General features: G+C 40.5%; 1 protein-coding gene across 1 annotated transcript; it reads right to left on the bottom strand.

Moving 5' to 3' along the window:
- Window positions 1-5695: 5695 nt before the first annotated feature.
- G6PC2 (glucose-6-phosphatase catalytic subunit 2) lies at window positions 5696-14048 on the bottom strand. Its single transcript, XM_034786117.1, has 5 exons — window positions 13777-14048; window positions 13320-13429; window positions 9257-9368; window positions 7959-8074; window positions 5696-6846 (listed from the first exon to the last, which is right to left on the bottom strand). Exons 1-5 carry the CDS (start codon window positions 13992-13994, stop codon window positions 6335-6337), a joined length of 1068 nt encoding a protein of 355 aa, XP_034642008.1. The 5' UTR covers window positions 13995-14048; the 3' UTR covers window positions 5696-6334.
- Window positions 14049-14548: the final 500 nt, after the last annotated feature.

The following is a 14548-nucleotide window of genomic DNA, read 5'->3' as shown; positions in this document are numbered from 1 at the left end:
AAAGCTCACCCCAAAAGCCTTCCAGTGTCTTACAGCCAAGCTTGGCTGGGAACTTCCACTCATCAGATAAGTCATGCTGTCCTCTTGACTCCTCAGTGGAAAGAGCCCCCGTGTCTCTTTGCGAGCTCAGATATATCAAAACAGTCCTTTGCGCTTTATTCATAATCAGAGCACTCCTTGTTGATTGTTGTTCCCTCTGGTCTCCCTCGCTTGTTCACCTTGCAACCTTTTAATTAGCAGCTGGCTCTGTCCCAGATAGGCTTACATTGTGAGCCACACAATTGTACAATACACACTTGATCAGACAAAGAGTGAGAAGCATTTCCTATCCCCGGTCAGACCAGAATCTGTCCAAGGCTGGTCAAGGTGTCCAAGGTGACCTGCTTTTAACTTCAAAGCTTTAAGAACATCATTTCCAGTACAGATACATAACTTTTTAATTATTACCTGTACATACATTGTGCAATGTTTATGATGAGAAGGGTAATACAGGCTTTCAGTAAAGACTTTACATGACACCCTTTGGCGAACTAGTATAACGATATCAGACCCAGGGGATCCCAGTATCCCTTATGCAGCCCTGTGCCCTCTGCCAGTTGACACCAAGACGCACATCTCCTGTGTCACCCATACCTCCACAGTCCAGTGTGCCCCTGCCAAGACAACCTACTGAGATTTGCTTATGGCATGAATTGCTACCAGTACCAAACAGTGCCATTCAGTCTCCCATTGTCCCCAAGTATCAGAGGGGTAGCCATGTTAGTCTGAATCTGTAAAAAACAACAGAGGGTCCTGTGGCACCTTTGAGACTAACAGAAGTACTGGGAGCATAAGCTTTCGTGGGTAAGAACCTCACTTCTTCAGATGCAAGCTTATGCTCCCAGTACTTCTGTTAGTCTCAAAGGTGCCACAGGACCCTCTGTTGCTTTTTACAGATTCAGACTAACACGGCTACCCCTCTGATACTTGGGTTATACAGTCTCTCATTTGCAATACATGTTCAACTATATTCTTCCNAAGCTTATGCTCCCAGTACTTCTGTTAGTCTCAAAGGTGCCACAGGACCCTCTGTTGTTTTTTACATTGTCCCCAAGGCATTTACGAAGATGCTGGTGATATTCAATATCCAGATCCCAGGGAATTCACCTATTCCTCTTTCTGGAAGGCATCTAAATCAGACTCCTACCCAGACCACCGCACACAGTGCCATGATCCAGGCTCTGAATCTCCTGCAAGAACACAGATTCATGACAAACACCTGTGGACATTGCCCGGGACTCCCTGCCATCTCAGGAAGTCAATGACTTGGTCTGGGACCAGTACCGATCTTGCATCCATGCCAGACCATGGTCCCATACTTTCAGCAGACAGACCTGAGGCATCTGATCTGTGATCTCATCCATGGAGTGATCCCTCAGCATGAGAACAGGAGACCCAGTAGCTGAAGGCACTGAACTGTTGTTGGGCTCCTGCTCTTGACTAGCATGGATATCAAGTCCTGAATCTTGTGGAATCTGTCGAATGATGGGTAGATCTGCACTGCTGACATGTCTATTGCCGCACCCAGATGAATAATTGAAGGAACCATAAAATGTTTCTTGGTGTTTGTCATGAAGCTGTGCATTTGTAGGAGATTCAGAGCTAAGCATGACAGTTCTCCAGGTGTCAGCCCTCATTATTGTGCTGTTTGCAGGATCCTTGGGCTCCCTGGGTGAGAACTCTCAGGTACCCAGGTCCCTCAGAGCAGTCAGACCAATTTTCCCTAAGTGGGACCTACCACTGGTGTTGAAAGCCCCAATTCCTTTGAACCTCTGACATTTGTATCACCATTTTACCTCTCCATCAAAACCTGTTTTCTGGTCACCATCATGTCCACAGCCTTATCCATGCAGGAACCTTACTGTATGTTCAATGATGTCAAGGTGGTGCAGAAATGTTCCTGCCTAAAGTAAACTCTCCTTTTCATGCCTCACAGCAGATTGTCCTCCCTTCAGGCTGTCCAAAGTCACAGCGACTCAATGGGAAGATATGGCACACCTTGGCTGTCAGATAAGTACCAAAGGTTTATATCAACTGTTCAGAATCCACAAAGAGATCAGGCTCTCTGTTCATTTCCTTTCACCCAAGGTGTCAAGGACTTAGAGTACGTTAGCCAGATGGATCGGACTATGTATTGTGGAGGCATTCAAGGCATCCAGAAGGAATCAAGGTCCATGCCACAAGATCTATGGCAACATTGTGGGCTGAAAGAGCATGTTGTTTCACTGCAGAAAACTGCAGAGCAGTGACACGGATATTGGCTAACACCTTTATTAGACTCTGTCTTCTGTCTTTCACGGAGGCCTCCTTCGGCAGGAGGGTGCTGTATGTGGTGGGTCAGTAATAACCTCGCTGTTACTAATAATCTTGCAATTAATTATTGTTTTACACTGCTCTGGAATGAATCTACTGGCAGTAGGCTGGCAAAGGGAGCATGGTGAGAGCAAGCTATTCTATAGTTTTGAATTGCCTCCAGAAGCTGCAGACAGGAGGGGAATAGCCCATATGTAGGATGATTGTGGAAGACGCTGCTAGAAGAATGGAAATGATTGGGTAAGAAAATTTCCATTCTTGTTAATATTACCATGCGCACTGTTACAAACCAAAGTAAGCATATTAGACCTTGTAACCCAGACTAGCTACAACCAAAGTTATTTTTCATTCACATTGTAATTACAATGTACTTACCACACTGACTTTGGAGGTAGGGACATGCATAAAAAACCCTGCCTTGTTATTCTCCGAAACCGAACATGAATCCAATATTTAAAGGCAAGTCAGTATTTGGAACCTACTGTGTTTGATAAATTAGAGTACCTGAGTACATGCATCAGTACTTGGAAAACAGTAATGTTATGGATTATCCCTGTATGTTGTAATCCATTCCTGACTTTCCTATGCATTGGTGCCTGTTCTCAATACTGGATGTGCTTTTACTGAGAAAAATTGCAATTTCTGGAATCAAGAAAAGTTGCCATCCAATTTCACAGATACTCTTTGCATGAAAGACCTAAATATTAAGTGTTCCTAGGATTATCTAAAATGATTTCCATATTTATCAAATTCCTAGTGCAAAATAATTATAACACTCATGAAATAACCTCCTTCTGTCCAATCTGTTAATTTATTACTTCTACGTTGCTAAAAATACAATTAGAATTCCCTTAGGCATTGTTACAATTTTATAGAAAGCGCAGTTAACATGGGATGAATATTGGGATCTGAAACCAAAATGTCTCCTACTGTGATATAAACAGTATTTCAAGGATTTTGGGCTACAAGATAGAGCCTTTCATGCCTTGCAAACTGAGTTCACATTAACTTCCAGCACTTTTCTTTAGAGATTTTATTTCCGATTCCTGAAGGATGTGCATGAAGCTTTGCCTAGATTTTGTTACTATACACTCTGCACTGAAATGTCACAAATGATTACTAAATTACTGACATTGCATCGAGGAAGAGGAAAATGCTTTGTAAATAGCCAAATAAAGCACTTAGTGCAGACATAGAAGCTCTTATGCATATCTGACATCCTTCTTGTCTTTAGGATGTTTTCAGATACTTGCAGACAGAATATAAAGCAGTTCAAGTAGGAACTTGACCTTTGTTCATGTCTCTAAGGCTTGGTCTACACTACCCCCCTAATTCGAACTAAGGTACGCAACTTCAGCTACGTGAATAACGTAGCTGAAGTTCGAAGTACCTTAGTTCGAATTAGTTCGAACTTACCTTGGTCCACACGCGGCAGGCAGGCTCCCCCGTCGACTCCGCGGTACTCCTCTCGGCGAGCTGGAGTACCGCAGTCGACGGCGAGCACTTCCGGGTTCGACTTATCACGTCCAGACTAGACGCGATAAGTCGAACCCAGAAGTTCGATTTCCAGCCGTCGAACTACCGGGTAAGTGTAGCCAAGGCCTAAAAAGCAGTAGATGCAGTGTCTGAATTAGATAGCAAGTTCCTTGTGAGATTGACTATGTAATCTTGGATGTTCGTATAACACTGAGCACATTGGTAGCACTCAATCAATACATAGTAAGCTTTCGCTGTTGCAGTATTATTTCCCTATTATCCTCCCACTTAGCTCAAGAGAATATAAAATGTGTTGTGCATGTCTGTATAAATATACAGTCCCAGATCCTCCACCAAGGCCAAGGAGTGCATGGCATAATTCAGGGAGGGGAGGGCAAAGGTGTCTTCCCACGGGTTTGGTCCCCAGGGGTAAGTTAGAGTATTCTGAGGGCAGTTCTAAATTAAACCAGCTTCCAATAGTCCCAAAAGGCTGTGGCAGCAACCAGGGATCACTAGGGCACATGGAAGGGCACAGTGATGGTCATAGGAAGTGGGGACTGGAGTATAAGTAGTTGAATTAAAGTCCTTGCATTGAACTCCCACAGGCTAAGGTCAGGCCTTGCCCCTGGTTCTACCTCCCTCTTGGGTAGTGTCAAGGGGGAAGACTCACAGCCAGACCCCCCTCAGTAGAGGTTTCTTCTTCTGCTGTTGCAAAACGGTGCTTCTTCAGGAAATGGCTTCCCTCTTGTCTCCCTCCTGCCTGGGGCTACTGGAGCTTCTTTTATATCGGTCCTTTCCCTAGGAGCAATCTGGCCAGTAGAATCATAGAACCATAGGATTAGAAGGGACCACAAGGGTCATCTAGTCTAACCCTCAGCCAAGATGCCTGAGGGGCAGAGCCTTCCAGGCCCAGTACTGCTCCAGCCCTTCCCTTGGCCTTAGTGTAGGATCTGCAAACGCTATCCAAGGCACCAATACAATATAGCTCAGCTGTGCTCTGAAAAGGTATCGCACCCAGAAATTACATGGGATATGAATTTTAGGCCTGGTCTACATTGGGGGAGGGGGATCGATCTAAGTTACGCAACTTCAGGGTAGCTGAAGTCGACATACTTAGACCTACTCACTGCGGTGAGTCGACTGCTGACGCTCCCCCGTTGACTCTGCCTGCGTCTCTCGTGGCGGTGGAGTATAGGAGTCAACAGGAGAGTGCTGGGGAAGGAGGTCGATTTATCGCGCCTAGACTAGACGCGATAAATCAACCCCCGCTGGATCAATCGTTGCCTGCTGATCTGGTGGGTGGTGTAGACATACCCGTAGACAGTCAATGTGCAATGACAGAAGTGAATTAAAATTTATAAAAAGGGATATAATTGGCTTTATATATTTATAGCAGCAAATTAATCAGCATGATCAATTCACAAATGAGTTTGTTACATTTATTATAATAATAGTTATCTCTGGTTGGGCAAACAAAGCTGGCCAAATACAAGCATGTCATGTTTTACTCTTGAATTGCTTTTTCACTATATGGCAACAAAGAATTACCTTGATCAATTGCACCCCTAAATAGTGATTCTGGTACTCTTTAAATGAGATTATTAGACTGATTTACGTTGGAAAGACAGGAGCATGCATAGCACACTAGGAGGTGTGTTGAGATTACATGAATTCACACTGTCTGACTTTCTGCAGTTACTCTGTGCAGATGCATACCCAAATAACACTGCTTTAAATGCGCTATGTTCATGAATTTCCACAAAGTTAAATGTATAGTAGTTTTAGTAAATAGAATTTATTGCCTTTTCATTTCAAGATTTTGCATTTAGCTATTTTTGAAAGAAAAATACAAAAAGCAATGTATCAATACAAAGTTATCTGCTCTGTCAATAGCCCTAGAAATAGAATCAAGTGGACTGAAATTACATTATTTCAGACTAATCTTTTTAAAAATATTTTCTTCTTCTTTCCTGACTCAGTCAGAAGATGCTTCACTCAGAAAACACTAAGTTAAATCTAAAGTTTGGCAAACTATGCAGAACTTCACCACACTACATGGCTGTATTCATGTAGTTGAATTAGTGTGATTTTATCACACCTAATTTTCCAGCAGATTAACATGCAGCATTTTTATATATAAAATGGAAAGTGGAATGATGATATGGGAGATGCAGCACCATCCAATGGAAAGTGTATAAGAACTAGAAAATCTACAAGCTGTGGCTAATCCCAACACGCATCAAAACATGTGCATACCCGCAGTGGTGTTAGGCAGCCATGCTGCATTGTCAATCCTTGCAGTACTTCTGGGAATGAAGTCAAAATGCAAGCCAATCAGTGGTTGTGACATGACAGTGTCATTCCTGAATGTACTGCCTTTGGGCATGGGACTTACCGGGAGCACATCAAACACACAGTGACACACACCACTGTTCAGAATGGAGTCACAGAACACCACTTGTATCTAAATGCGTCCACATTTTTTCAGACTATTTTGAAAGTTCATCTAATTTAACTTCTTTTCAGTTGGCCTCATTAACAAGTGTATGCAGTATGGAATCAAGGCAACTACAGTAAGAGGTATGGCTGCACTTTTACAAAAAGAAAGAACATAAAACAAATACTCGGTGTGTGTGGGTAACTTGATAAAATCAAACAGCTGCAAGGTAACTAAAGAAGCAGCTATGCACAGTAGTCTGAAACTCGTCTTATATCCATTTGTACCTTTACAGCTCATGATGAACATTTCAGAATTAATGCCAAGACCTAACCCAAAGAGTGCACCTAAATTTCTCACCAGTCCAGCAAATGGAGTTGTGTCAATGTTTATCCAGTCTGGATTGGCACACCATTTCTTTGCCTTTGGAACGGACCATAGAAGATCAACATCAATAAGTTTGAGAAGCAGGTAAAAGCCAAGAGCAAAGATGAAGAGAAACAAATTTGTCTTGATGTACGTTCTCAAACTCGCTGTCTGGATAGCAGGGGTATGTTCAAATGCTTCAGCAACAAGCATTCCTGTGAATTAGAAGTGCAATATTAGGGTGGGCATTATGCTCTTGGATATTGAAAAAGAAATTGCTTTCCAGGGCCTACCTCTAAAAAAGCAGAATTAAACCGCTTAAAGAAAAACAATATGAATGGTTTTTCCACTTTTATAGTACACCCAAAAACCTCATTCTTCTCCAAAACTGCCAAGTCAAAATAATGGGTCTGCCTCGTTACTTTAAATGCCAAGAGCCACAGGTTCAGAAGAGACATGTAGTTTTTCCACTAATAAACCCTGCATTAGCAAACCCAGACAGGCAAGTCTCTCTCTCTCTCTCTCTCTCTCCTTTTTCATACTCTTCAGATGCTACCCCATGGGTAGAGAGGGATGCAGATTGCAACTCCCTACTCTCACGGGGGTGAATCAAGCCTATCTATGTTCTTAGTCCTTCCCTCTTTCTGAGTGCTGGAGGGGGAGATGTTTTTCATCTCTCTCCCTTTCCTCATTCACCCCCTTCTTGGCTATGAAGAGGAATGGAGATGGACCCCAGTCGCTTCAAACCGTTGGCTCAGTGCTAAACATGCTGATTTGCACATGGAAAGTAGCATAGGGAGTGCCCCTGGAATTAATGTGCCAATCATTCTGAGATCAGACGGTGACTAAGGGAAGCATTTTCATAAGTGCCTAAATCCAATTTTTACAACTGAGCTGGGGCTTAGGAGCCTAGGCCTCATAGGAAATCAACGGGACTCAGGCTTCCAGATGCCTATGTTCCTTTAGAAAAACGGGGACTAGACTCCTAAAACACTTTTGTGCTTTTGAAAATGTTACCCAAAGGCTGTATTATACTAAGATTGCAGGATCCTGGGGGCAGGGGCCATCTTTTTGTTCTGTGTTTGTACAGCATCTAGCACAATGGGCTCCTGGTCCATGACTAGGGCTTCTACATACCATAGTAATACAAATACGTAATTAATAATAACAACAATATATTCAAACCCGTAGTCTCCCCAGAAATCACATGCAGCTCTAGAGAGACAGGATAAAAAGCCCTTTAAATAACTACGACTTGTTTTTAAACTTAAAACAAATGTTCAGATAATGTATTTATGTTGCAAAGAGTAAGAATAAGCAATATTACCACCAATTACTCCAAGAATAACTTGATGTGGGAAATGTGTTGCTATGAATACTCTAGAGAGACACACACTGATCTGAATAATCCAAAACACACTCCAGAGGAATGACCAGGTAAGTCTATGAAAGAAAAAGAAATTGTATATATGAAATTTAAAAAATCCAAAATATTATATTTCATTATGCATCATTCAACGGAGTTCCATATTTTTAGCAGCCAGATGTATAAATTCAACAGTGTAGAGACAGATGATCAAAACCTGGAGCCAGATGCTGAAATAAAACTGTCAGAATAAAGCTATGATCTTGCGATCCCATTTACTTTAATGGAATGTTGCCCGATTAAAGACTGCAGGATCAGGCACTAATACTTTAGGATCTAAGATCAGATGCTTTGTTTTTGCTGTAAGATATCAATTGAAAGCTAAAGTGTCAGATGTATTTTTCCATGTGTTTATCATCATGAAGGCATAATTAAACTCATGATCTATGCAGTCGAATAAAAATCCTTTCAACTGTGGTAAAAAATCCAACCAGTCATAAGCTTTTACACAGAACTGAGTAACATGCTGTCTGTGCCAATATTATGAGTATTTTCTTTAGAATAAAATATGAATGACCATTTCCAAAGTGGTAAATTTAATGCACTAACCAGCAGATCAGACAAAGAAAGGCACTGAATATAAATCAAGATTCCCAACATTATTGACCTGTCTGACTCCCATAGTGTTTAAAGGAGGCAGGTTCAGATCTTTGTTAATGCAATGGCAGTGAGTTAATTAGATGTCACTCTAAAGAAAAATATAAATCTCCTCTATATTCTAATTCAGGGGGTCTCAAACTTCATTGCACCATGACCCCCTTCTGACAACAAAAATTACTATGTGACCCCAAGAGAGGGTACTGAAGCCTGAGACCACCCAAGCGGGGGGGACAAAGCCCGAGCCCCAAAGCTGAAGCCCTGGGCGAGGGGTCTATAACCTGAGCCCAGACGTCTAGGACTGAAGATCTCAGGCTTCAGCTTCGGCCCCGGGTGGTGGGGCGTGGGCCCTGGCGACCCCATTAAAACGGGGTCACGACCCACTTTGGGGTCCCAACCCACAGTTTGAGAACTACTATTCTAATTCTTTGTCCAAAACCAGTGAGAATGAAGACATGTTAACAATTTAAAAGTCAAGTGGGCCAAAAATGAATTACAAATATTTGCTATATATTACAAATATTTGCTATAATAATGTTTATCTAAACTAAATATATAAATCCATCAAAATAAAGGTTTCAGAATATCAGAAACTGACTGACCTGTGCAGTGTAATTGCGGATTCATCTTTCCACCTCACTGTGTAGCTAAGTGCTGCTGTTACCATTACATACCAGACACAAGAAGATCCCATGGCGTGGCCAGATGGGCTTCCTGTTAAAAGAAAAAAAGGAATATTTTAACTTAAAAATCATTAATACAAGTTTGGAATATAGAAAAAGAGTCATTATCAGTTATTCAAACAATGAACCCAAAACAATAAAAACTAAAAAAAACTATAGGAACCTTATGGTAGATTGTGGCATGTCAGGCACAAATCACAGACATTGATTACATGGATATTGGGAAAGCAGCCTATCCTTACAATAACCTAAGGGAAGTAATTTTATGTTAGTCTGACAGTTTCTTTAGGATAGAAAGAAAAAGGACTTTGTATTATAGTGCTGATATGAACAGAGCCACAAAGTATACAGAAAGAACAAGGAGTCTTGTGGCACCTTAAAGATTAACACATTTATTAGAGCATAAGCTTTCGTGAGGTTATGCTCTAATAAATGTGTTGGTCTTTAAGGTACCACAAGACTCCTCGTTGTTTTTGCTGAAACAGACTAACATGGCTACCCCTCTGAAAAGTATACAGAATACAGCTTAGATGGAAGACAGGTGTATATTGAAATATGGGAGAAGCAGGGAATGATCTCCTTGTATTAGTAAATTGTAAAATACGCTAGAGCAATTTCGGACTTCAGATAGCCCTTCTAAATTGTCATTTTGTTTATTTCCTCAGTTAGGAAGCCATATTTTCTGTAGATCCTCAAAAGAGGGGGGGAGGAAGAGTCTTTTCTATTATGTTGGAAGAAAGGGGCTTATTTATGTTCAGTTGACACAATACCAAAAGTGTTGAAAATTGAATGAAAATTGGTATGGGAAAAGATTTCAATAGATCCTGTCTCATGAAATAATGTTATAACATTTTGGAACTAATTAACAGTACTCTATAGTAGTGCAACAAATGGGGGACTCAATATAAACAAACTTCTGCATATTGAATGCTTTATTATGTGCCATGCCATTTACCCAAATTTAACAGAAGCCATTTTTAAGCATACTGAAGGCAGTGTGGAGATGCAGAGGATTTCACCCACATCTCGTGGAGCTGACCAAAGATCTAATCCCAGTGGAATGTTGCTAGTGAAGTAATTCATAAAATTACTATGGCAGTTCTCTCTGCACATAGCAGGGGTCAGATTCTTGGATTCATCAGCTTTACATTTGGTGGAGGGAGGTTATGGCTCCCCAGTTCTCATTGGTCCTCAGCCCTGGTGCAGGCTTTAGTAGTGCAGAGGCTACTGCCTAAAGGTGTCTCTAGCATGTGTCAGCTCAGAATGCTCCCATTGAGTATAACTGGAGTGCAGTGTGCTCCAGCCACTCCTGCTCCTCACATCACTACTTCTAACACACCCTTCCCCAGTCCCGGCATGCCCTCCCGGCTGGGGGCTCCAGAAATAGCTTAGAGCTGGCTATGCTGGCTCTAACCCCTCTGGGGATTCCATCATGCCACAGGAAAACCCAGATAGGGGAAAAAGAAGAACAGGAGTACTTGTGGCACCTTAGAGACTAACAAATTTATTAGAGCATAAGCTTTCGTGGACTACAGCCCACTTCTTCGGATGCATCCGAAGAAGTGGGCTGTAGTCCACGAAAGCTTATGCTCTAATAAATTTGTTAGTCTCTAAGGTGCCACAAGTACTCCTGTTCTTCTTTTTGCGGATACAGACTAACACAGCTGCTACTCTGAAACCAGATAGGGGAGATGCAGACATGGCAGATAATCTGACTCTGTATGTGTTAAGATGGTGCAACGTGGCTTCTTGTGGAGTTAGGAAGGGTAGAAAAGTTTGTAGGGCTTATTTTGTAGGAAGTGGAAATAATTTTTTTCACTTGAGAAAATGTTGTGCCCAATCCCTACAGAAGTAGTTCACAAAGGTATGGGATATCTTGGTAAGGTAGAAAATTGCATCTAAGAAGGAAAATTACATTGATTTCTGTGCCATCTACACACCTTTTCTGGACTTGGCTAGGAGATTCTTGATCATGATTCCTTCATTCCTTCTTTTTTTCAAAAGGTACTTGCACAGCACTTTCCACATATTAGAATTCATTTTATTGGTTAAACCAACTTATGATCTCATATTTCAGTGTTTGAAAACACTTTTTACTTGCTATTGTTAGTCTTTTCATCTGAAAGTGTTTATCATACCCCATATGCAATGTGTTTATTAGAGATAGGCCTAAAGTCCAAAATTTAGCTCCACATTTCGAAACTCTACCAATATTTGTGAGAGGGTTGGATTGCGGGTTTTGGTTCAGCTCACTGGATCTATTCAGATCTAGATCCAAATTCAAATTCCAGAACCTCTGTCCCAAAGTTTGAGATCGTCCAGATACAGGTTTTTAGTTCAAGCTATCTGCAGTCCTTATGTTGTTCACTATTTTATCTACTTTGCTCATTTAAATATTCATGTCAGTGTACATCTGCTGCTCTAGTCTTCTCATTTAAACTACATATTTAAACATTTTAAATAACAAATTTGGAAAAGGCCATACTGAATAAAATAGAAATGGTTTCTTCTTAAACAGGAAGAAACAGGCCTTCTGTTCCAATGAATCATGTGGAAACACACTAATTGGTATGTAAGCAAGGTCTCAGTATTGCAAGAGGCCGAGTGCCCTCAGTTGTGAAGTCACTTGAAAGGAGCTGAGGGAGGCTCTTAGCACCTTGGGTTGGGTCCCAAGTGATTTCATGATCAAGTGAGACAGAGAACAACCCTAACAGCTGATAGCAGGTCCACACATAAAGTAGTAAACAAACTGTCAGTCACAAGAGCTCAAGTCTCTTCTTCAAAATTAGAGTAAAGTATGATGCAGCATCTTGCTAATAGAGAGGGGAAAAATGCAGCATTTTTATCCATATGAAAGCCTGTAGAATCACAAAGCACATTAATAACAATTACTGCACATTTCTCATATATTGGGGGGGAAAATCTATTTAGCAAGATCCATAATTAAAGCTGTATAAACATGTCAAATCCAGTCTAGAGTAGGAATGTCTGAGCTTAATTTGCTTAATTTCAAACATCATGGATTTGAAAGTTCATTTGAGACTTGAGCAATATTGGATTTACATTCCACTTAAGAAAGAAGTAAAAACAGAAGCAGAGAGGGTGCTCAGTGAAACAATCCAATGGAAAATATATCATACATAATATCACCTATAGAGTGTATTCTCTTAGTGTATGCCAGCCTATAGCTTTGAGGGGAGTGGGGTGTTCTATCGTGAACAGATAACTCAGGCTTCCCTTTAGTTAGAACATAGGTGGCTGTTGTTCATTCATTTTTTTTGTTTTTTTTTTTTTAACTAAATAGCTTTGGGGAGGAGGAGGATAGAGGGATTAGGGGTTTAAACATCAGAGCAGTGATTACAAATGTGTTTTACTTTTGTGACCCTAAAAATTGCTGCAGTAGCTCAGAAATCCTCGAACTCCATAAGAGTCACCTGTTCTAATCTGGAGTGCTTTTGAGCAACATTTACCTCAATATATGCTTAGATATCAAAATATTTCACTTGCTCATTTGATATGCTGAAGAGGACAAATCTAGGGTGTCTACTTACCTTCAATAAACCTCTGTGGACCTCTTCTCTGCAAGTTGGTGTCACTTGCAGCAGAACTACCTCCAAGAATGACTTCACAACAAAGGTGATTCAGCATTTCTGGGGCTGTAAAGTAATTATTGGAAGCACAGTCCTCCAGCATTGCTACCTGTAATAACTATCATTTTTAAAGTGATGCCTTTCATAGGTTAAAGACATTGAAACAAAAGTTCTTGCCAATACGCAGACCAGGTAGTCTCAGCTCTTCACACATCTAATGTTTAGGTTCTCTGTTACATTTCTACTGATGTATTTTTATGCTCAGATGCCTGCATACTGTACTTTATTTTTAGCAGGTATATCAATTTACAGTATAATCATTATCACTGTCTGCTACTTGCTGAAGTAATACTTACAATATGTGCAACACTGAAGCCACAAACATTCCTTACCTGGCCCAGTTTCACATGTTATAGGAAATTGTTCAAGACATGGGCTCGATTGATTGGGATAGATCATTGTTTCTTGGACCCACCAATATGGACGATGGCCAAATAAAATCCTAACAAAAAAGAGAACAGTACATAGTATACAAATACAATAAAAAGATCTCTGAGTAGAAAGGTCCAAGCAAAGTAGAAAGGATAATTCACTTTATGCTATACATGAACATTTTTATTGTTAGAATAATCATACAAATGCTCATTTGTGTTCTTCTTCGCTTACCAAAATGTCACCGTAAACACATCCTCATTTTGTTAAACCTGAATTTTGAAACACGTTGTATTTTATATTTAAAAGGCAAAACTACATAGGTAAATCTACAGGTTACAGGAAGTACTGTAATCTTGAGGCAGCTAAAATCCTGCATTACAAAAAATACAAAGTTTTAAAAGAAACACAACTTACCATTTAAATATGAGGTTGAACCAATCTCCAATGACTGCCACCCATATCATTTTAGTACCAACCACTTGGTTAAGTTGGAACCAAAGAGGAAAATAAATTAAAAATATATTCCGGGGATCTCCTACTTGTGACATGAAATTTAGAAAGTCATGGTAAGATCTGTAATCCTTCTGTAAATGCTGAATTATAAGCACACCATTACTATGAAGGAGATCCATCTTTATCGGTTACACTATACTAAAAGGAAAGTTCCCGTAATGTTTAGTTCCTAATGGCAAAATTAGAACCATGAAAGGAGAGCTATTAAAAATGAGAGACAATGACTAACATTGCTTTTATATTGTAGCAGAGTGGGGTGTCTGGCCATTCCTGAAACATGTGACTTTCCGCATCTATGAGGAGACACGTGGGTCTGTTAGTGCTGGAAAGCTTTTCTGTTTGCAATTTTTAATTGGAGGAAAAGAGGTGAAGTATATGCTGATCAGCAGCAAATCATGGGGAAAGTTTTGTCGCAACACAATGACTGTCTTATGCAACCCTTTGTATGAACAGTTGGAAAATGTTTGCTTGAATTTTAACACAGTTCATTTCTCTGAAGGATGGACACTAGTAATTTGTATGCTTGATTAAGTGTTGCCCTTATAAAGACTAGAAAGAATTCATGATTAATTGGTCTAAGCAGAAGAGTCATTAAATTTGTGCATTTTAATTTGAAATAGAATGTGGCTATATTGCTGTATTTATTACTTAGCACGGCACATGTTTTAAATTG

The sequence above is a fragment of the Trachemys scripta genome, chromosome 11 (assembly GCF_013100865.1).
Source record: "Trachemys scripta elegans isolate TJP31775 chromosome 11, CAS_Tse_1.0, whole genome shotgun sequence".
Taxonomy (NCBI): domain Eukaryota; kingdom Metazoa; phylum Chordata; order Testudines; family Emydidae; genus Trachemys; species Trachemys scripta.
The sequence above is the reverse complement of the archived record's forward strand: the minus strand, read 5'-3'. Positions and strand labels throughout refer to the sequence as shown.

Coding starts and splice junctions, on each gene's coding strand:
- G6PC2 (XM_034786117.1), bottom strand. CDS start 13,994: ATGGATCTCCTTCATAGTAATGGTGTGCTTATAATTCAGCATTTACAG. Junction 8,075..9,256: donor TCCGCAATTACACTGCACAG/GTCAGTCAGTTT, acceptor TTTCTTTCATAG/ACTTACCTGGTCATTCCTCT. Junction 6,847..7,958: donor TATTCTTGGAGTAATTGGTG/GTAATATTGCTT, acceptor TCTAATTCACAG/GAATGCTTGTTGCTGAAGCA.